Below are 23,163 nucleotides of genomic sequence, written 5' to 3'. Positions count from 1 at the left end.
CGCGAGGGTGTGCAGGCTGCGAGAAATGCGTTTGGGAATCTCCACCATCGCCCAAGGGATCTAGAGACAGGTGCAGGTCTTTGGTTCACCAGATGCGTGGGTGTATCAAGCCACGCACACCAACAGCACCAGGAAGAGGACAAGCGGTCCTTTTACACCCACTTTTCTCAAAACTCTTCTCCTACCCCAAAAGCTGGTGCCAGGCTTCAGACTTCTTTCACAGACTTCTTTCTCTCTTAGCATCCTCTTTTTCCCCACCTCCCCAGGACACCAGCACACAGGACAGGGTTTTCTCCCATGGCGAGGATGGGTGGGCTCATCACGGATTTCAGGTCCTGACCAGGGATGAGGTGACCCCATGATGACCCCACTGCTATCTTGTGTCCCCTGCCCCCATCAGGATGAGTACAGTAGATGCCTACCTGCGCCAGCCCTGGAGCACTGTGCATGGCACCCCCATGGTCAGTGCCTTCGCTCAGAACTGGGAGCGAGTGGACAACTTCCAGAGCCACCCTGACGACATCGTTGTGGCCACCTTCCCCAAATCTGGTGAGCAGCCTCAGCATGGGAGAAGGACTGTGCATTGGAAGAGGAAGAGAGCACCATTTGAGGTGCCTGTGATGGGTTCAGATGAGAACAGTACCAGCCAGACCCTTGTCCTCTCCTTCAGGCACCACCTGGGTCAGTGAGATCGTGGACATGATCCTGCAAGGTGGTGACCCCAAGAAATGCAAGCGGGATGTCATCGTCAACCGAGTGCCCATGCTGGAGTTCGCTGCCCCTGGGCAGATGCCAGCAGGTAGTGGGCTTAGGGCAGATGTTAGCTCCAGGTTGGAGGGGCAACACTGGCTAAAAGGAGTGGGGGCAGAATGTGGTTTTCAGGTGTACCCTGCTAGTAGTAGGAGTGTATTTTGTAGGAACAGAGCAACTGGAGGGCATGCCATCCCCTCGTATCATCAAAACTCATATCCCAGCTGACATCTTACCCAAATCCTTCTGGGACAACGGCTGCAAGGTAATGGAGTTGGAGGGGACATAACAGGAGGGACCCTGCAAAGGGTAAGGGGGTGAGCAGCCCTGCTAGCACCTTGCGAATCCCCACATGCCACCAACACCAGCCTCTCTGCAGATCATCTATATGGGCCGCAATGCCAAGGATGTGGCTGTCTCCTTCTACCACTTTGACCTGATGAACAAGCTGCACCCCCACCCAGGGACGTGGGAGCAGTACCTGGAGGCATTCATGGCTGGCAAAGGTGGAAAGGGACCCATGGGGGCACATGGAGACACTGAGGGTGCTGCCATGCAGTGACATTCATGGTTGCTCTCCCCACACAGTGGCCTATGGTTCTTGGTTCGACCATGTGCGGGGCTACTGGGAGCGCCGGCGGGAGCACCCCATCCTCTACCTCTTCTACGAGGACATGAAGGAGGTGAGGGGCTGGGGTTGCCGGTGGGGTGGAAGCCTGGCAGTACTGTGGCTGAGCACCAGCCTCTGCCTCAGGATCCCAGGCGGGAGATTGCTAAAGTGGCCCAGTTCCTGGGGCGGGAGCTGACAGAGGGGGCACTGGAGGCCATTGCCCACCACACGTCCTTCGAGGCCATGCGGGACAATCCCAACACCAACTACAGAACGGTGCCCTCCCACCTCATGGACCAGGGTGTTTCCCCCTTCATGCGCAAAGGTAAGCAGCCCCAGTAGGTTCCCAGACCACTCATCCCCTCTGGCCCCTCTAAGACTTTTCTCACCCCCCAGGCATCACCGGAGACTGGAAGAACCACTTCACAGTGGCCCAAAGCACGCACTTTGACCAGTACTACGCACAGAAGATGGCTGGCACTGACCTGCACTTCCACACACACATCTGAGTTGCCTTCTCCTGTCCTGATTCCGCAGCCCCATATCACCCACCCATGCCTACAGGACTGCTTGAGCAACACCATGGGCTCTTTTTTCTAGTGCTGCTGGAGAGAAATAAAGTGTTTCTGCTGAGCCCACCCTGTGTGCTCGTTGCTGCATCACTGCGCTTGCCCTGTCCCTGACGCAGCCAAGATCACTCCCCAGACTGGGGCCACAGACTTCAGTACTCGTGTACTCCGTACTTTCCCCGTGCTTGCTCCTCCCTCCTGGCATGCAGACAAAGTCTCCTCCCACACTCTCTTGTCCTCCTCCCTTCTTCCCCAGAGCTTGCGCAGGGCCCGAGCCTCGCTGTCCTCTGCCACCACCTTCCCTGTGCCACCCTCCTGGCAACGCCATCCCGTCACTCTCCTGCTGTCACTGACCTTGTGCAGAGTGCACGCTGCCAGGTGAGGTCTCCTTCCCACACTCAGCTCCTCGGACTGTGGGTGCCTTATGGGGTCAGGTGGGCGGTGGGCTGCTCAAGGACCTGCAGGGCTCAGCCCCCTGACGTGACATGGCACAGGGTTTGGGCTCTGCAGGGGTGCATACAACACCCCAAAACTTCCTCCATGGATGGCAGCTGCTGCAGGATGTTTCCAGTCCTTGTTCTCCTGCTCCCCCCAAGGGCTAGATGGGAATAGAGGGGTGGTGCTAGGGGATTCTACCAGCCAGGACACCCTTGGGGTTTTGCTCCCTGTTCTAGAGGCATCACTGCAACTCCCCAGCTGTGCATGCAGACTGCTGCTCACTGGCCAGGAGTACCACCCTAGGCTGCTCCCCCCAAGCAGCTGCCTCCTGTAAGTTCTCCCTGCCCCTATCAGGATGGCCACATTGGACAAATACCTGCGCCAGCCCTGGAGCATGGTACATGGCATCCCAATGGTCTGCGCCTTTGCCCCAAACTGGGAGCGGGTGGACAACTTCCAGAGCCGTCCTGAAGACATCGTGGTGGCCACCTTCCCCAAGTCTGGTGAGAAGCCCAAACCCCACCTGTCCAGGCATGTCTAGGACCTGCTATCTCAGGAGAGCACAAGTGGGATTTTCTTTCATCCCGTGGTGCTCAGTTGGAGTCTGGGGGCTTTGGTTGTGCTGAGAGTCTCTTCAGTACTTTCCCCATTGGGCCAATTTCCCCAGGAACCACCTGGGTCAGTGAGATCGTGGACATGATCCTGCAAGGTGGCGACCCTGAGAAGTGCAAACGGGATGCCATCGTCAACCGGGTGCCCATGCTGGAGTTTGCTGCCCCTGGACAGATGCCAGCAGGTAGGGGTGGGGAGGGGGCTTCGCTGGGGGCACCCCACCAAGGGGTGTGCCCAGAGGCACACAGAGACATCCTTTGTGGTCCCCAGGCACAGAGCAGCTAGCTACCATGCCTTCACCCCGTGTGATCAAGAGCCACCTGCCTGCACATATCCTGCCCAAATCCTTCTGGGACAATGGCTGCAAGGTAGCCCCTAATCTTGGTCTCTTTAGCTCTGCATGTGGTGTTCGGAGCCCAGGGGGATGAGAGCATCTCCACCACTGGGGAACCTGGTGCTGTTTCCACACACTCTTCCACAGATAATCTACGTGGGCCGCAATGCCAAGGATGTGGCTGTCTCTTTCTACCACTTTGACCTGATGAACAACTTTGAACAACACCCAGGGACGTGGGAGCAGTACCTGGAGGCATTCATGGCTGGCAAAGGTGGAAAGGGACCCATGGGGGCACATGGAGACACCGAGGGTGCTGCCATGCAGTGACATTCGTGGTTGCTCTCCCCACACAGTGGCCTATGGTTCTTGGTTCGACCATGTGCGGGGCTACTGGGAGCGCCGGCGGGAGCACCCCATCCTCTACCTCTTCTACGAGGACATGAAGGAGGTGAGGGGCTGGGGTTGCCAGTAGGGTGGAAGCCTGGCAGTACTGTGGCTGAGCACCAGCCTCTGCCTCAGGATCCCAGGCGGGAGATTGCTAAGGTGGCCCAGTTCCTGGGGCGGGAGCTGACAGAGGGGGCACTGGAGGCCATTGCCCACCACACGTCCTTCGAGGCCATGCGGGACAATCCCAACACCAACTACAGAACGGTGCCCTCCCACTTCATGGACCATGGCATCTCCCCCTTCATGCGCAAAGGTAAGCATCCTCGGTGCGTTCCCAGACTCCCTGGCCCCTCTGGCCCCACTCAGACTCTTCTCACCTCCCCAGGCATCACCGGAGACTGGAAGAACCACTTCACCATGGCTCAGAGTGCACACTTTGACCAGTATTATGCACAGAAGATGGCAGACACCGACCTGTACTTCCGCACACAAATCTGAATCCCACACCCCTCCAGATTCCTGCTTTTGCAAAAATAAAAGAGTTTTACTTCTGCCTTCCCACTGTCTCCCCAGCATCATTTCACAGTCATTTGATAGCAGCTGCATCACTGTGTTGCGTTTCACCCACTAGGACACACATATAGCTGTGCACACAAAGCTTTTTGAAGGGAGGAATAATTAAGTGAGGTATGTGTTTCCAACACATGGGAAACAAATACATTTTCTGGTCCCTGTGTACATCTCTGCACATAGTGGTCCCATGCCCCTGCACATAGTGGTCCCATGCCCACTGTCTCCATCCTCACCTATCTCTCAGCAGGTGTTAGAAAAGCCCCCCGCTGAGGTCATGCTGGGGTGGGATGGGAGTGGACAAGGCAACTACTCTTCTTCCCCAGCAGCTGGGCTGTGGGAAAGAGGCCTGTTGAGCAGGATGGGGCCAAAAGCATCCCTGGCACTGCCAAGAGAAAGCTGGAGACCCATCTACTGTCAGGGACTTGGAACACCTGAGACTGCTGTCTCTCTGAGGGGATCTCTCCGAATATGTGATTTCTTTCTCAGATGCACGTTAAATGGCCCAAGACATTCAAAAATGACATTCTGGCTTTGCTGGCTGTTGCTTGTTTTCTTCTTACATCCCTTATTTCTTGCACCAACGAAACTACCAGTCTTTCATCCACATTCATCTCACCCCATCCTTTGGCTCTCCGTGGGCTTTCCTCAGGCCATCACCCCCTGGCTATGTATTTCTGAGCTGAAGAAATCTGTATGAACACTGGATTGCTTCTGGCAATTCCTCTCTCAGCCCCTCAGCATCATGACATGATGTCCAGCTGCAGGAATTTCCTTTCCTTTCCTTTCTGCTTCCACAAAGCACCACTGCTTGTGCCAGATTGCTCCTACACACATGCAAATGACTTGGTTTTAATTTCTTCCAGGCACTTTTCTTCCTCTACAAACCCTTTGCATGCATGCACTGATACAAAGCCAGGCCTTGCAACATCCCTTCCTCTTCCTTTCCTCTTGCTTCTCAAGTGGCACGCTACACCCACATCAACAGAAAAAAATTTCCCTCTTGTAACTCCCCCTGAACAGAGATGGACTCTGCTCTGCCTCCAGATTTTTTAGACTAAAAAATCTGCAGGTAGATAAAGTATGGCATTAGGGATATGTACAGTTGGTGAATTCAGTCAAAATTTAGCAGGGATCTCATTTGTTTTTCATTCCCCTGTGGAGCTACTAACATATAAATGAATTATGGAATGCAAGTAAACTCCTGCATGGCTCAAAGCAATGTCTGCTGCACACCCATTTCCAGAACCCAAGACAGCCCAGTCTTTGCCTGTTTGCTCTGTGAGATAACTCCCTGATAAGTCCAAACTTCACGCACTAGTATCTATCACCTTTGAGCTGACCTGCCCCAAGGAAAGGCCTGACACAGACGGGGTTGAAGAGGTACTGAATGGCTCCCACCACACCTACACCCTCCCATTTGCAGATCCAGTGGTTTCTGTGGCTGCCCTGCAGGAGCACTGACACCAGTCTCCCCTGCCAGGGTACAGCACTGAATGCACCTGGCTCCTTTCTCATTTTGTTTTTTTTCCTCCTTGCAGAGTGAAAAGGCACAAGCCGCTCCACTGTGCGCATGTTTACATGCTTAGGTGTCCCTGTAGCATGTGAGCAGTAGTGGAGAGAATTAAAAAAATCTGAAAACTGAACAAGGAGATGTTGTAAACACAGGTGCATTTTCATCCTCTGTCAGTGCTGAGATAAAGTCAAAAGCTGGCTGAGAAGTGGCACTATGTTACAGGTCCTAGCTCATCACCTTTTGCTGGAGTTCCCTCTTACACTTGGGCATCAGTATTCTACTAAGGCTACGCATGTGTTCCTACATCTAATTTCCCATCCCAACCTGCACTTGGAGATGAACCAACTTCTGAATTATAATCCTCAGTGTTCCCCACCCACACATTGCTCTCCCTCTGGAACACTTGTCTTACACAACTCAAGACTTCCAAGTTCCTGTTTAGCCCCAAAACTGCTTTACTGAAATACCAGCTAGTAAACATGCTGTCATTTGGTGCTTCTCAGGGCAAATGCTTCCCTTTTGTGCTCAGATGCTGAATTTCTGAGGTGCTGGTGGTCAAGGAGGCTTACTTGCTGCCACATTCAGACAGATGTGGAAGACGTTTTTGTACCTGTATGTGAAAAACATGAGGCTGGATGCCCTAATCTGTGTGTAATTAGTCTTGAGTAACCTACAGCTATTAGAGATCAGAGGTTACATCAGCTTCTGCAGCCGTTATGCTGAGTAATGCTAGCTACGTGAAATGCAGACATGTAATACCATTCACTTTCTTTAGCTTGCTTTTCTTTTGTTTGCTGGATTTCATCCTCAAATCCTCTTAATGTTTATCTTTTCTGCATGAATAGTAATGTGAGCACCACCTTTAAAACCCGTCCTTTTAAATCCTACCCTTAAAAGTAGGCTTTAACCCTCTGGTTCTGCTGGCAATAGCTCTTAACTTCTACAGAGGATTTTGTTACTGGGGGTTTAGAAACAAAATCTTACAAATTTGAGCAGTATTTTTCTAATGGTGAAGGTCTAGAGTGCGAGACATTTGAGGAGCAGCTGAGATCCCTTGGTCTGTTCGGCCCAGAGCAGAGGAGCTGAGGGGAGACCTCATGGTGGCTGCAGCTCTTCACAGGGAGGGGAGGAGCAGTGCTGAGCTCTGCTCTCTGGTAGGGCCTGAGGGAACAGCATGGAGCTTTTATAGGTGAGGGTCAGGGGAGTGTTAGGGAAAGGCTCTGCAACAGAAGGCGGTGGGCATGGAACAGGCTGCCTAAGGCAATGGGCACAGCCCCAAGCTGCTAAAGATCAGAGGGCATTTGTGCAACACTCTCAGACACAGGGTTTGGGTGGTCCTGTGTGAAGCCAGGGGTTGGACTCAGTGATCCTTGTGGGTCCCTTCCAACTCAGGATATTCTATGATTCTATGATTTTCAAATGAGTTTGCAACTCCAAGTATCAGTACAGATGGGAATGAGTGGATTGAGAGCGGCCCTGTGTGCCACTTGCAGCCTGGAATGCCAAACGTATGCTGGGTTGCATCAGAAAAAGCGTGTCCAGCAGGACAAGGGAGGCTATTATTATCCTCTACTCAATTCACAAAACTGTGCCTGCAAGGAGTAATGATTTTAAAATAAAAGCAGGTAGATATAGATTAGGTGTAAGGAAAACATTCTTCACTGCGAGGGTGTTGAGGCACTGGCACACACTACCCAGAGAGCCCATGGATGTCCAATCCCTAGGTCAAGCTGAATGGTGCCCTGGGCAGCCTGATCTGGTGGAGGGCAACCAGCTCACAGCAAGGAGTTGGAATTGGGTGGGCTTTAAAGTCCTTTCCAACCCAAGCCATTTGCTGATTCTACAATTGTGGAGAAACTACTGGAGGTGAAGCCAATTACAGTCACATGCTGCATGCTGGTATAATTCCCCAAACAGAGGGTTTAGAAAGTTTGTGTATTATTGACATAATTAAAAAAACAAACAAACACAGAGATGCATCTTCAGATTTCTATAGTTCCCAGTTAGTAAACATGTGCCTCAACTTTTGGAACCAAGTGCCACACACAGTACTTAGCAAGGCTAACATGCAACTCTTGGAAAGCTTTGCAAACAAAGCACAAGACGCAATTTGTTCCTGCAGGCAGTTTGTAAATGAGTCTATTATATAACAACCAATTCTGTTATACCAGCTAGGATCTTAAAAGGAGCAAAAAATATTTTTAGTCATTAGAAACCATATCTCTGAGCTACAGGAAGCAAATCCTTCTGAGAACCTGGCTCAGTAGCAACACTGTGATATGCCCTAGTACAGAGAAGATTAACTATTGAATTACTGAAGTACAACAAAGCAATGAATAGTCCTAGAAGACATGCCCCCTTATGATCATACCATATTGTATTACTTTGTCCTATTGAAAATACATGTTCAGGGTGAAACTTATTTAAAGTCCTGCCCAAAGCCAGATCTTGCCAGAGTCGCCCAGGCTCAGAGCAGGTAAGCTGCAACACACAGAAGCAAACCAGCACAGCACATTGCACCATATGAACCAGAGCACGAGGATTTTGCACCTCAGAAGGCTCTTCTAGGTAAGAGATCTGCTACGTGGCATTGCCCTCTTCACCCTGCTGAATCACGTTAGATGGAGCATACCATTTTCTGTCTCATTTCTGTTCTCATTTTGATACTTGGTGTTTAAGAGCTCCTTTCAGGATGCAGTGTTTACATTTCCAAAAGAGATACACCCAAGAATATGCAGGCTCCATCTCAAGAAGTACCTCTGGCAGCCAGGATGCACTCAGACCCACAGTTAGACACCCAAACCAAGCCCACAACGTGACCAGTGTGCTGCTGATGCAGCAATGACCCTTGTGCACCAGAGCTGCCATAATTTATATTACTTAAACAGTGTGGAAGAGGTCACTTAATGATGCCTACAATATCACTTGTTCCAGTTAGTCCCATCACAGGTATCCCTCTACCTTGTGTAGCCCAGGGCTCTTGCCCCAAGGCTGGCCGTACTTTCGTGCATGCACTTCATGCAGCACAGATGCCTGTTCTAGAACCCTGTGCATATTCTGGGAATAAAGAGTAAAAAGTATCTTTTGCATACGTAATTTGTACCATAAGATGTAGAAACATTAAACTATACAGTCATCATGGCTGTTGCAATTGAAAGCAGATCTCAAGTCAGATGTGGCTGTACATTCTTCAGCAAATCTCAATATTCCTTCAATGTTTGCATAGATACCACTTATTTCCTCATAGTTATAGATCTGCCAGCATTTAATGACTAATATAGCACCTATACAGCAGAAGAAGACCCCTATTATTTGCTTTCATGTGTTCAATAAGGATTTTATTCCTCAGGGAGAAACTACAAAGGTACAATAAATAATTAAATTCTTGTGCAAATGGGCAGATCTGAGGGTAGTAGGGACCTCTGACAGCACTAGGACTGCTGCCACTCCTATTTAGGGAAAGGAGTACTCGCAGGGGAAAGTTAAAGGTAGGAAACAGAAAGGGAAGAGCAGATCACCGAGCATCCTTTCCTGTCTTTTCAGTCCAGAGACCACACATAGGTTTGAAAGACCCTGCTTGAGTAGCAGCAGGCTCTCACAGACAACGCAGAGGTCGACTACTTCCAGCTGGAAGAGAAAGCTCCCAGGCTATCCAGCCCTCAATCCTGCCATGGCCACAAAAACCACCAGCTCCAATAGATGCCTCCAGCTTCTTGCTTTCCATGCGGCTCTCATAGCAGCTGTCTTCTGTGGGAACGTGCTGGTATGGCCAACAGAGGGCAGTCACTGGCTAAACGTGAAGACGGTTATTCGGGAGCTCATCCACCGTGGGCACAGTGTCACCATCCTGGTGTCCAATGCTTCCCTCTTCATTCAGCCCAAGGCTGAGACCACTGAGAAGTTTGAGATCTTTAACGTGCCCTTCAAGAAAGACACCATTGCAAACCTGATTGAGGAGATCATGGCATTGTGGCTTAACAACAGGCCAACAGCCTCAACCTTCTGGCAGTTTTACAAGGAGCTGGGGAAACTGTCCAAAAGCTGGCACCAGGTCAACCGGCAGATGTGTGATGCAGTGCTGACCAACCGAGAGCTGATGGCCCGTCTGCAGGGCTCTGGCTATGATCTGCTGCTGTCAGACCCAGTGACTCTCTGTGGGGACCTTGTGGCTCTCAAGCTGGCACTGCCCTTCATGTACTCATTGCGCTTCTCTCCAGCCTCCACTGTTGAGAGGCACTGCGGCAAGATCCCAGCCCCACCATCCTACACACCTGCGGCTCTTTCTGAGCTCACTGACCACATGTCTTTTGGCGAGAGAATTAAAAATATCCTGTCTTATCACTTGCAAGACTACATTTTCCAGAGCTACTGGGGAGAATGGGACATCTACTACAGCAAGGTCTTAGGTAAGCTGTTGCTAAATAGCTCCTCATCACTCAGCTTCTCATACTGTGCTACAGAGCTGGGAGCCTCGAGGGTGGCAAAGGGAAGGCCTGGAGGGGGGAGCAATCAACACACGGCCACCAACAAATCTTTCATTATATCCATATATGGAAAAGTGAGTAAGCCACCAGTGAAAGAGTCAAACAGCTGAGGTTCAAATTGGGTATTAGGAAAAATTTCTTCTCAGAAAGAATCGTGAGGCATTGGCACAGACTGCCCAGGGAGGTGGTAGAGTCATCGTTCCTAGAGGTGTTCAAGAAACGTGGTCGTGTGCACTGAGGACGCTGAGGGACATGGTGGCAATGGGTTGGGGTTTGGACTGGATGATCTTAGAAGTCTTTTCCAACGTTAATGATTCTGTGATTCTGTGACCTCTATGGCATGTAATCGCAGTCTGAAACAGTAGGCCAGTGTGATTACAGCGACCAAAGGAATAAATTCATCTACAAAACAGGAGCCCCATGTTCCCTGGCATGGCACAGTACAAAGACAAGAATCTGCAGTCTTCCCAGTTAATTCTAATTTAGAGTTGCAATAAACTTCCTCAGCACAGAGTGCTCTCAGCAAGGAGAGCTCAGCTCATACTTCTTCCACTCCTGTTCTCACACTGAAACCACACAGCAATAGAACTGCTTTCCTGATGCAGAGCATCGCAACTAGGTGTGCTACATGCCAGCCTTGACCCTCAATAGCAACTGAGGTGTTCTGTGCTTTTGTAATAGGCTTTACTTACATCACTGCTAATGAGAACCAATCCTTTCTAAGTACAATTTCTTTTGTGCAAACAGACCTTCCACCTACAAGGAAACAGTAAAAAAAAAAAAAAAAAAAGCCATCCTCACAGGCTTTTTTCTGGACTCTTTTAAGCAAAAAAAAAAATCCATAGAAAAATGTGCTTGGGTAAGTGCACAATCAACATGACATGTTTACTGAGCTCACATGAACCCTGTGTTAACAGGGCACTTGCAAATCTCGCAGGATGCAATCTGCCTGCACTCTGCAGGACTCCACAAGCATACCAAGCTCCTGCCATGTGTGCAGCAGACAGGAGCCTCAGCTCAGTTTCTCAGAGCCTGACCACTACCTCCACTTCACCTTCATTATGGAAAGGAGACTCTGGACAGCACAGGAGCCACAGCAAATGCTCTGCCCGACTTCATGATTGGGAAAACAGAACTAGTCAGGAGCACGATTATTCCTGTCACAGTGGGGAAATCTCACATCATTTCTTACCTGGAAATCAGAAGTATGTCTGTAAATAAAGCAGCGTAGCAGAACTTCTGGTTCTACTTACAGCATATTATTGGCACTTGGTGGCAGTCAGGACAGCCCATGGCCATAGACTCACATCTCTCCACTTTGCTTTAGAGGAAATATCTTCCAGCTTCAGCAAACCACTGACCATCAGATGGAGCCAGCTGGTTCCAGTCACCTTTTCCCCGGGAAAACATGCTGTTATCCACGACGGGATTTTGCACCAGCTTCCTTGGCTCTTTGCCCTGCAGTGTCATGCAAGCCCAGCCCATCTTGGTGTGCCCTGCTGCTCCCGAGGAAGCAAGGTCACGGAAGTACTGTGAAGCACTGCAGATCATGTCGGGGAAGAAGGTGGCTGTGCTGTGGCTGCTGGCTGTGCTGGGCTATGTGTCTGGTGGGAAGGTGTTGGTCTGGCCAGTTGACAACAGCCACTGGCTCAACATGGAGTATATCCTGCAGGAACTTGTAGCCCGGGGCCATGAGGTGACTGTGCTGCTGCCTTCATGCTTCCTTATCCTCAATGGCACCCAGCCCTCACCTTTCCAGTTTGAGGTGGTAGAGGTGCCAATCAGCAAAAGTGAGATGGCTGCCACACTGGATGAAGGTTTCTATTTTTGGTTTTATGAGGAGAGAAGATTACCTTTCTGGCGAAGTCTTTACAAGATTTTTAATCTGCTGCACAAGTTTGAGAATATAACCAGAACCATTTGTGATGAAGTCATGAAGAACAAAGTTCTGCTGGAAAGGCTCAGGGCATCTGCCTTTGATGTCCTCCTGGCAGACCCACTGATGCCCAGTGGGGAGCTGTTTGCAGAGGAGCTGGGTATCCCTTTGGTGTACACCATCCGGTTCTCCATGGGCAACACGGTGGAGCGGATCTGTGGGGGGCTCCCAGCACCTCCTTCCTATGTGCCAGCCAGCTTAAGCTCCCTTACAGACAAAATGACCTTCAAGGAGAGACTGAAAAACATGTTCTCCTATGCTCTGCAGGACATCGCATACCATTACTTTCTCTGGGGACACTGGAATCAATACTACAGTGATATTTTAGGTAAGGCTGCTCTTACTTGCAGAGATTACACATACTGTACACGTAGACCTGCAAACCCAAAGCTGTGGTGCTAAGGTATAAGTTAGGACCAAGGCACACCTGAATTCCTTTCCTCCAGAACTGTGTCACAGCAAACAACCCAGGCTAGAACAAACCTTACTCATTTCTAGCTACAGCTAAAACTATACATTTACTTTTTACATAGGCAAACCTGTCAAGTGCTAACACCACTTGAAACAGCCCATCAGTCAAGTGCAGCAGACACAAAGAAGAGAAAAATACCACTGCAATTCTACCAAATGCTACTGTTGAACTAAAATTCACTTTTAGAAGGCTCTCTACCAAAGTTACCTCTTTTTCCCTTAGTGACACTCGCGCTCCTTAGCTCTCATCAGAATGAAGAGAAAACAGCCTCCCTGATTATTTTATGGGTCTGAAAAGAGCAGCTGTCTCTGCAGACTAAGAGGACTGCAATGCACCGATTCTCAGTGGGCAGTGATACAGTTCTCCCACCAGCAAGGAAAAAAAGTCTTTGGCATTTTTTTAAGGTGTCTAAAAGAAGAAGTATTTGGGGTTACTTACTTGTTTATCTAATGACAAATGCAGAACTAATTTTGCAGTTTTGTTTTAAGAAGCTCTTGTCATGATTAGGAAGAGATAGAACAATCTTCATTCATTAATTAACACATTTATTCATTTATTTCATGGTGGAAGAGCAGTAATTGAAAGGCTATTACTTCCACGTGAGGATTTAAGTGCCTTTATTTATTTTTCAGATCTGTAGTAGTGGGTGGTTTTGTTGAGAGAGCAAAGTTGGCAGAAAGTCATACTACTGGAGTACTTAGCTACATATTTATTTGTGTTGCTTATCAAGTTTGGTAGCAGCTAGAAAGCCTTGTGCTGGAAGCAGTGTACTTTGCTGAGCCAAGGCTGTGTTAGCTTTCGGCTGCCTGAACTGAGTGATTTATTATGTTTTCTATTAGACATAAAATGTATGCATTAGCATTTAAGGTTACACGTATAAAGTCTACATAAGATCACTTTTTCTCCCCTCTGAATGCAATCTGCTGTGTCTCCTGCTTGAGCTGTATCAGTCTAGTGAGGGTCCCATGTAGTGGTGCTGAGCCCCTGGAGGAGTGCTCAGACCCTATTGTGACTGAGCATAAGCCTCATCCTCCCGCTCAGGAAAGAGCAGATGCCCGTTCTCTCTTTGCACATCAGTGGCACAATGCATCTTTGATGTATCTGTGGGATTGCCTTCAAGAGGGGAAATGTGGACTCTTGTGTTGGACTGCCCTGAACAGTGATGGGCAAAGAAGTTGAGCAAAACCCAAGCTCCCCATTTCCTCCTCTCTTCCATGGAATGGTCTTGATGTTGTGATGACCTCTGCCAGGACCATGCCCTTCCAGTAATGTGTTCACAGCATTTGGTAATACTAAATTCAGGATGAGAGCACACTGTGGACTAGTTGTGAACCACTGCAGGATTTTGTGTCCGCACCTAGTAAATCAGGAGATTAAAACTGTAACCAGCCGTACAGGTAGTCTGGTTCTTAAAGGGCAAAGAAATAATTCTAGTCTGTAGTCAAGTGAAAAGACTGAGCTCCTTGTGCTCCGCTAGCCTGAACTGCTGCTGAGCACTGGCATGTGTACCTTGAAGATCTGGCAGCAGGGCAAGGGCTTCTGGGCCTCGCAGGTTGCACTTTCTGGTGAGCAGAAACAGGAGTTGCCTTCATTTTCAAGGCTCTGCAGGAAATTCCAGAACAGGATTTACTGTTTGCCCAGCCCTCCCACAAGTGGCATTTGGTGTGCTGACATGCCCTCTTGGCACCGAGTGGATCACACTTTTACTGGCTGCTCCCAAAGTTGTTTGCACACTATAGTGAACTATTTCAAGCGTGCTCAGACTGGAGTTGTGCACGGATTGCTGAGATGATGGGGCAAAGATTCTCCTGGCTACTCTGGAGCTATGCGTGCTGCTGGAGTGTTGGCCTTTGTGGGAAGGTGGTGGTCTGGCCCACTGATGCCAGTCACTGGATCAACATGAAAGTGTTGCTGGAAGAGCTCATTCTCCGGGGTCATGAAGTGACTGTGCTGGTACCATCAACAAATCTGCTCATCAACTACCAAGACCCCTCATCCCCTTTCACCTTTGAGGTCCTGAAAGTGAACTTTACACAAGAGACCCTGGATGCTGTCATGGAGGACTTCATCAATCTCTGGCTTAATGACCTCCCTGATCTGTTCCCCTGGGAGGTCATGTGGAAGATGATGAAAGACATATACTCCTTTTACAACATGTCAAAGCAGGCCTGTGACGCCTTGGTGTCAAATCCTCAGCTGATAGCAAAGCTGCATCAGGCCAAGTTCGATGTTCTGGTCGCCGACCCTCTATCTGTATGCGGTGAGCTTGCAGCAGGACTCCTGGCAATCCCTTTTGTGTACAGCTTTCGTTTTTCTGAGGGGAATGTTGTAGAGCGGCTGTGTGGTAGGCTCCCATCTCCACCTTCTTATGTGCCTGCTAGCACAATGGGGCTGACGGACCAAATGTCCTTTGTGGAGAGACTGCGGAATTTCTTCTTTTACCTTTCCATGGATTTATTTTTCTTGAAGTTTTGGCGAAATGAATGGGATGGGTACTACAGTAATGTATTGGGTAAGGCAGCTGTTGAGCATTCTCTCTTGCATAAACTGTGTTTTTTGAATGTTTTGAGAGCTTAGTGCTGTAGTATCAAAATACTTTCTTAAAATGTCTCACTATGTTGTAGATGATCTCCTTGAAGATGTAGTTCTGTGTTAGAAGGGAGTACACTGAGCTCCTTCCATTGCTGATAGAAGGGAGGAAGAGGTCTCTGAAGGAGGCTGTAGGTCACTAAAGATAAAGACACTAGTCTCTGCTGTGTCACAGATACCAGTCTGATCTATACTTCAGTCCTCACTCACATCATTTGATGTAGAACAGGTCTCTGATTTCTTTTCTACATTTTAAGCAGAATGTTTTCATGCAAAATTTAAGAATTCACTGTAGCAGTTTTGATACATAGTAGTGCATAATTAACCTAATTTCTTAACAGAGGTCAGCAGAGATGATAATTCTGTGTTGGTCAGACAGCGATTGTGCTTTATCTTTTAAGGCTTGTATAGCCTAACAGATACCAGTGCAGTCCTATTCTATCTCCACTTAATGATCTTTAGAGCATGTAGTCGCAATTTTTTGTCAATAGTGGTACTGCTGATTAGCTCTTCTTGTGAGCTGCATGCCTATTTTAGTGCCTATAGAGGAATTTAGAGGACAATTGTTTCATAATTTTGAGGACAGGAACTTCTACAACTAAGGTGGTAGCAGATAAAGACTGGAGGGTAAAATTACTGTTTCAGTAAGTGAAGCTAGTGGAGACAGTTTCATTGGTAACATGGAGCTAGGACTGAAATGGAGCCGATCCTGTTCTAACTACTGGCCATCACTGGATGGGAAGAGCAAAGTTGCATGCATTCATGTTGCATGCACCATCTGGAGGTACTATCTGGCAGCCCTGATTAGTGTGGATGCTAAGTGTGGGTTTGTCTTCTCCAAGAATAATTGTTAAGTATTGTCACCTTTCCCTTTCCTTCACCATACAGAATTTAAAATACAGTTTCCTTAATCTATATATTCAAAACTTCTGTTCTAGCCTATTACAGCACAGGTTTGACTCAGTCTATTCAAGAGACCTTTCAGTTCAATGGACATTGAACCTTGTATAGAATATCTGTGTTCAAGCAGATAATGACAGGGCATCTACTCTACTGCCCTCCAGTCAGTTCCTGTGTTTTCAGTGAACACTTCTTTGCCTTTCAGACTAGCCCTTTTTCCATGGGTTGAACTTCTCTGTCACGCAGGACTTCACAATTTCACACTACAACTTGCAAAGTTACACTTTCATATCACTCTAGTAGTAATGCAGGGGTCATTTTCACTCCCGTAATTTTGTAGCTGGGTCATTGACTTCTACTTTAGAAAAAATAATAACAACATAGGAAAAAAGAAAAAAAAAAACACCACACCACCATTTTATTGTTTTTTAAAGCTGAACAAGTAGTATGAGATGCTCTATGGGCAAATTTCTACCTGCTATTTAAATTGCTTGGATGTTATTTGCATTAGATTGGCCTTGAAAAATCATTTAACACTTTTAACCCTTTTCTACTCTGTGAGGAAAATACTGCAGAGAAGTTGCAAGATGTACCTAAGATGAATTTTCCAAATGGGAAGCTATAAGAGAGTTTTTCCCTTTTTTCTTTCTTCCTTTTTTTTTTTTTTCCTGCAGATGAATTTCTAGAGACATTAGATTTTGCCTAAAACAGCATTCACAGATTCCCTACAAATTTCAGCAGATTTCCCAGTTCCAAAGAGAACTAGGGCTAAATGTGCACGTTTTTCACTTTAATCTGAGCAGCCACAGACTGAGACATCATTTGAAAAAATGCAATAGAACTTAGTTAAAAACGTTCTTCTTCCTGGAGTTCTGATCATCACTTTGTGATTCATTTAATTTTATGTGGCCATGAGTTTTCTGTGACTGTTTTCTTCTGCCAAATGGCTTTTTATTACAAGCATGGGTAATGAAATTTTCCAGCAGTACAAGAAATGCACAGAAATTAAACATTTCCCAACTTGCTCATGTACTGCTCTACATTTATCCTGGAGGTTCAGAATGGTTTTAAATTTTTTATTTATTTTTTTTTGTGGCAACTTAATAAGAATGAAGAGGGACAGGACAAGGAATATGTCCACGTTTTCTCTTCATGCTCAGTTTGACAGTATACACTGACTGGGAGTACCAAAATACAAAGGTAAGGCAAATATTTTGCAATCTACTACAAACAGGATTGTACTCGTGATTGTTGTAAATGCCTTGTACCTTGCCCACAGGAAGGCCCACAACCCTGTGTGAGACGATGGGGAAAGCAGAGATATGGCTAATCAGAACATACTGGGATGTTGAATTTCCTCGCCCTTTCCTGCCCAACTTTGAATTCGTTGGAGGACTTCATTGCCAGCCTGCGAAGCCACTGCCAAAGGTATTTTGAATTTGTTCTGCCATTGGCAGGTTGTCTACAAAATCTATTTTCATCCCTGATCAGCCGTATCATGAGAAAGCTCATTCTTAAAACAGATGTTCTACTGCCAGTGGGAGCAGGGAGCTGTTTAGCAGTCTGCCCAGAACTGTACAAACTGAGGGCTGGGTTTTCAGCTTGCTATCAAAAGGTGATAGCTGAGTCAGCAAGAGCAAATATGGGTATTTCTTTTAGGAGAAACAGGCATTACCTCAGAGCAGTTAAGTGTAAAATTTAATTGTAAGACATTGAATGAAAACACCGAAATACCCGATGCAGCAGGACACCATGACAAGAAAAAATTTCTAGGCAAAATGGAGCCAAGACTTGCAGAAAGGGACTAGAGCTGACATTTTCTCTATTGGTGCTTAGTTTGAGAGATCTTAAAGGGAGTAAAATATTCTGCATTTTCAGCCTGCCGTGACTGGCAACGTTCAGGTGGAATTTGAAACTCTCTTGACTCTTAACTGCTACAGGGGTTGAGCTGAGAGAGAGATATAGCCATTTCCTTTTGGATATTATTACTTCATTTTATGTGACACTACCTGAAAGAAGGAACAGGAAGATCTACTGGTCTGACATGTTAAGTCTGGTTAACAATACATATGCTTCAGGAAATGCAGAACTGGCTAACAAAGTGACAGCAACAAATTGATAAATCTCTACTCAGGATGTTGCAACAATCTGTCAGTTGTCAGTGATGTCCACTCCTGAAGGTCTGCATATCACGACAAACTGCCAGGGAGGGCGTCACAAAGTACGCCTTTGCATTCCACTACCAGGATCCATTGCTGCTGGTCATGCTCTGAAAGAAATGTTTCTCCTGAAACTTCCAGACTTGGATTCAAAGAGACAAAACTTCTGTTCGTCTTGGTGCCTGTCTTGCTCCTTCTTGGGGGAGAAGCTGCCTGTTCTGCACAGGGCGATGTATATCTTTGTAATAGCCTTCTGTCAGCAGAGGTGCTTATGACACCACAATTATCTTCTCGATAAACTAAATTAATTACTCTCTCTCTTCACATAATTTATGTGATCTGCATTGTGTGATTAGTGTTCATATGCCTTCTACCTCTTAGGAAATTGAAGAATTTGTTCAGAGTTCAGGGGAACATGGCATTGTGGTATTTTCTCTTGGGTCAATGGTCTACAATCTAACCGATGAAAGAAGTAATGTGATTGCCAGAGCCCTCAGCCAGCTTCCACAAAATGTGAGTTTACTTTCGAGCATAAAACAACCTGCCTTGTTTTTTGTCACTCACGCTTCCTTCAGCAAACCTACATTTGACTGGCCTGATTTTTATCTGCATCTCTGCTGGATATCCCATGGCCAGAAGCTGGGCTATGCAGAGGTAGACTGCTGAGTCATCCTAAATAAGGTATTTCTTCTCCCCATTCCTGACCCATATGATATGGAGATGTGGCATAAACCAAAATAACTAACCAAAGATCTCAACTGGAGCCAAAACTATTTGAATCATTGGGAAAGGATATGTGAGATTGAGATAATGCTCTGCTTTACATGTAATAATACAGAAGATAATGCCACAGTCATAGTGTTTATCTTAGTGTTCTTTTGTTCAAGGTCCTCTGGCGATATAAAGGAAAAAAACCAGAAGCTCTGGGCCCTAACACCAGAATTTATGACTGGATACCCCAAAATGACCTGCTTGGTGAGACTGTTTCTACCTAGGATGAATTACAGCCTTGGAAAAAGCTATTTCCTATTTATTTATTTATTTTCTAAAATGGCTTATTTGGGTGAAAGAACCCCAACACTTATGGCTACAGTTAGTTTTGTACCTCAAGCAACAGGGATTTAGTTCTTGAAGCCCTAATTTCCTAGTTCTTTTTTAAGGCAAGTAGAGCCAGACCATAAAAGGAGTAGAGATCAGTGGCTCAGGAAGGCAGCAATTCAAGCTCAGCTATTCAGATGGATCTCTTAAGAAAAAGTTAAGTCTTACAGAGCCCAGTAGCATTAGTTTGCAAGGACTAAAAACCACATGTAGGACAGTAAGAAAGAAAGTATGTGCTCTGGACTTCATCACTGCAATTCATTTTCTGGGCACATTCTTCATAATGTTTCAAGCATTTAGGTCAGCTAAGAAGGCTGCAGAAGTGGCTTTTACAAACCTGAGCCAATGTGAAAACTAGAACTGCACAACTGCAGAATGGCTGAAGTAACTTTAGAGTAGTCTGGAGGAATGTAGTAGTTCACATACAACGTTCAAGTATGCATGTGGGGAACTTAAGCTAAATATGCATGCTCTGATGCCAATCCAGAACTCAAGGTGCATTTATTTAAGTAGTGGGCAGCTCTGATATTCCTGTGAACATGCCCTGCTGCTGCTACATGTGTCTCACCTTCTCTGTTGCAGGCCATCCCTTGGCAAAAGCCTTCATTACTCATGGTGGAACCAACGGGATCTATGAAGCTATTTACCATGGAATCCCAATGGTTGGGATTCCCATGTTTGCTGATCAGCATGACAACATTGCTCACATGAGGGCAAAAGGAGCTGCAGTTGAGCTGGATTTCAGCACACTGAAGACGCAGGATCTAGTTGATGCAGTGAATACAGTCATTAACAATTCCACGTGAGTTTTGTTCTTCTGTCAGAGTGATGTTATTTAAACCTTGGGCAGCTGCTGTGAGATATGCTGGCTTTTCTGGGAACTCAAAATACTGAATAGCTGGCACTTAGGTCTTAGATAAAAAACAAATCAGCATCTCAGAAAAAGAGAGACCAGCAATTCTACTTCGTTTGTATCTTGTTTTAAGATTCCTTTGAAGAAGGAATTGATAGCTCAGGAGCAACTCCGAAGGTGATTCTCTGTTCACTGCTAGCATCAATTCTTGGGATACACTGCATGACAATACGAAGTTGTTTTATCCTTTTTTGGAGCTGACACAGTTCTCTCATCTGAGTCTCCAGTATCCTTATGTTATTGCGGCAACGCTGTACCTGAACAGATGTAAAAAATTTTACGTTGCATTTTTTACAGGAATAACTGAAATCATTTGGAATATTTCTTTGTGAAAGACTAGTTTTCTCTATTAAAGGTTGTACCTCGAGTTCTGTGCAGGTAGAATAAACTGGGCTGGTTTCAAATATTTTTTAAATAATATTTTCAAATATTTTTAAATAACATTGCTAAAAGTAAAAGTAGCACTTTCTACCTCAAGACAACAGCCAGCTGTGGAATAAGTTGTTTCAGAAATCAGTGACAAATTCCCCCCCACCCCCCCCTTTTTTTTTTTTTCAGCTACAAGGAAAATGCTTTAAGGTTATCCAAAATACACCATGACCAGCCAATTAAGCCTCTAGACAGAGCTGTCTTCTGGATTGAATTTGTCATGCGTCACAAAGGAGCAAAGCACTTGAGACCAGCTGCTCACCATCTTACCTGGTACCAGTACCACTGCCTGGATGTTCTGGCCTTCCTGTTCACCTGTGTAGCTATTGCCGGCTTCATTCTTGTCAAGTGCTGCATATTTTGCTTCAGAAAATGTGGTAGGATCACAAAGAAGAAGAAAGAATAGATACATTGATCTCATCAGCAGTCTTACTTCTCATACACTGCTTCAGTAAGGCATTTCCGCGTATTCCTTGGTAAATACAATTATTAGGATATTCTTAAAGCTATGTGTATCATGAAGCACCTCATTGAACTGGGTCATGGAAAAAAAAAAAAGCAGTTGGAGAGCTGCTTGCTAAGCCAGCAAATCACTTTTGGTCTCTAGAATATGGAATTATAGCTGCTTAATCCCTTGGGAAGCTGTTTGCTGATCAGAGAGTATTCCTAGAATGGTAATTGCCACTCTAAACTTTTCAAATCCAGTTTGGCATCCTTTATAAATTCAATCCTTCTGTGTGTTGTCCAGTGGTCCTGCAAACTGTTTTCTTAGCATAGCTCTGTCCTCCCCCATAAAGTCACCTATGCTTGGTGATTCAAAACCAAAACACCTCTCCTGCAAGCATAGTTCTTTCCAGATTGAACACCGAAGCTTCTAAAAAACACCCAACTGAAAAGCTGACATCATGAAAGACTGGGAGCTGCCAGAATCTGGTGAAGAAGACTTCATCACTTTCTACAAATGCACTACTTAGTAGTAGAGGGGAGATCAAAGCTTATCTGAGTAGTGAAACCAGTACTAAAACTGCTTGCTTTCCTCTGGGAACCATTCCTTTTTCCCATCCAGTACGCTTGGATTCTTGCTGCACACACAATTATTCCAACTTCAACACCACATCAGTGTGAAAATAACCAACACCTGTCAGTAACGTGCTCATGTTAATCCCCAAATCCTCTGAGCCATAGTAACTGATAAATGAGAAACAGAAATCTTGAGGTGGAACCCACAAAGAAGTCACGTCACACATGGGAACAACACAATAGTTACATGCCTTGCCTGAAGTACTGGTAGGAAAATAATGCTGCCTGTGGTTCAGACACAGTGATGTTCAATGTTGCACTACTGAAACTATTTAAGGAGACTTTGCTGATGAAAACCTACTAAACTGATGCTAGTTCAGACCTCTTCCTGTTCAAGGGAAGGCTATTCCACTATTATGCCAGCACAGTTAAGAAAGAATCTGCCCCGATTTTAACCAATGTTTGTGTTCTGAATGTTGTGGATTTGTTTTCAAATGGAGTGAGAAAACATCATCTTTGTGTACATAATAAAATTCCCCTCAATACATTAGCTTTTAAATTGTCGCCTCTGTTAACAGCTTCAGTTCCACTTAAATCTCTTCATACAAAAACCTTCACAAAGTTGTAAGTGAATGGTTTTCAATCTAGAGTGATTAGTACAAGATTACTAGTGTTTCTCACAGCAACTAGGAATCCAGCATGGTCATGACAGGATGTGCAGAAACATGTTGACAGTGAACACATGACAATCAGGTCCTAGAGCAGAATGGTTTCACAAAACATCTTCATACAGCTGTCTCCTGAGGCTGAGCTCCACCACATTCCATCATTGGAGTCCTCATCATCCAGCTTTGTGAACGAAAATTGGCTGAGGATACTAGTTCTGTTGTATGTCAGTAGCCTTACTGCCGTTTAGGCATTGGACAGACAGAGATAACAAAGGACATAGGAAATACAGTGCTCTGCACTGGGAAGATTTAAGAAGTAAACAGATCCCCCCTCAGTCTTCTTTTCCCCAGGCTGAACAGATGCAGGTCACTCAGCCTTTCCTCATACAAGAGGTGCTCCAAGCCCTTCATTACCTTTGTGGCCCTCTGCCAAACTCTTACTTACTCAGAGCAATCTGCTTTATCAAGCTCTGGATTAAAGCCAAGCTTAAAAACAAAACAAAAACCCACCAACATCTATTATTTCCAAACAAAGCAATGAAATATCTGAGAGAAAGTAGGTAGTCTGTGGTGCATATCTCTAACTGGCCACAGTAAGCACACTCAGTTTGATAGACCAATCTAACCCTACGGCATACTTCTCAGTTCATAGCTCTGTGGGAGTTAAACATGTAAAACTTCTTGAGGTATTTAAAAAACATTGCTA

The 23,163-nt window shown here is 46.2% G+C and overlaps 3 protein-coding genes across 5 annotated transcripts; all 3 read left to right on the top strand.

Moving 5' to 3' along the window:
* Positions 1-355: 355 nt before the first annotated feature.
* LOC136048890 (sulfotransferase 1B1) lies at positions 356-1,998 on the top strand. The gene is made up of 7 exons (XM_065736792.1): positions 356-549; positions 671-799; positions 918-1,015; positions 1,130-1,256; positions 1,339-1,433; positions 1,505-1,685; positions 1,757-1,998. The coding sequence occupies exons 1-7, from the start codon at positions 402-404 to the stop codon at positions 1,867-1,869; spliced, it is 891 nt and encodes a 296-aa protein (XP_065592864.1). The 5' UTR covers positions 356-401; the 3' UTR covers positions 1,870-1,998.
* Positions 1,999-2,072: 74 nt separating this feature from the next.
* On the top strand, positions 2,073-4,261 carry LOC136048889 (sulfotransferase 1B1-like). The gene is made up of 8 exons (XM_065736791.1): positions 2,073-2,307; positions 2,722-2,870; positions 3,035-3,163; positions 3,250-3,347; positions 3,461-3,587; positions 3,670-3,764; positions 3,836-4,016; positions 4,089-4,261. Exons 2-8 carry the CDS (start codon positions 2,723-2,725, stop codon positions 4,199-4,201), a joined length of 891 nt encoding a protein of 296 aa, XP_065592863.1. The 5' UTR covers positions 2,073-2,307; position 2,722; the 3' UTR covers positions 4,202-4,261.
* A 5,198-nt stretch (positions 4,262-9,459) lies between these two features.
* On the top strand, positions 9,460-21,573 carry LOC136048887 (UDP-glucuronosyltransferase 2A2-like). Of its 3 annotated transcripts, none has more exons than XM_065736789.1 (6): positions 9,460-10,195; positions 17,450-17,598; positions 18,711-18,842; positions 19,217-19,304; positions 20,010-20,229; positions 20,899-21,573. In XM_065736789.1, the coding sequence occupies exons 1-6, from the start codon at positions 9,460-9,462 to the stop codon at positions 21,173-21,175; spliced, it is 1,602 nt and encodes a 533-aa protein (XP_065592861.1). In that variant the 3' UTR covers positions 21,176-21,573. The 3 variants fall into 3 exon arrangements, with proteins under 3 accessions (XP_065592861.1, XP_065592862.1, XP_065592860.1); XM_065736790.1 differs by lacking the exon at positions 9,460-10,195 and adding an exon at positions 11,786-12,537; XM_065736788.1 differs by lacking the exon at positions 9,460-10,195 and adding an exon at positions 14,373-15,193.
* Positions 21,574-23,163: the final 1,590 nt, after the last annotated feature.

This window comes from Cyrtonyx montezumae, unplaced genomic scaffold, assembly GCF_038088225.1.
Source record: "Cyrtonyx montezumae isolate F1298 unplaced genomic scaffold, pur_monq_1.0 scaffold_2, whole genome shotgun sequence".
In the NCBI taxonomy this organism is placed as follows: domain Eukaryota; kingdom Metazoa; phylum Chordata; class Aves; order Galliformes; family Odontophoridae; genus Cyrtonyx; species Cyrtonyx montezumae.
The sequence above is the reverse complement of the archived record's forward strand: the minus strand, read 5'-3'. Positions and strand labels throughout refer to the sequence as shown.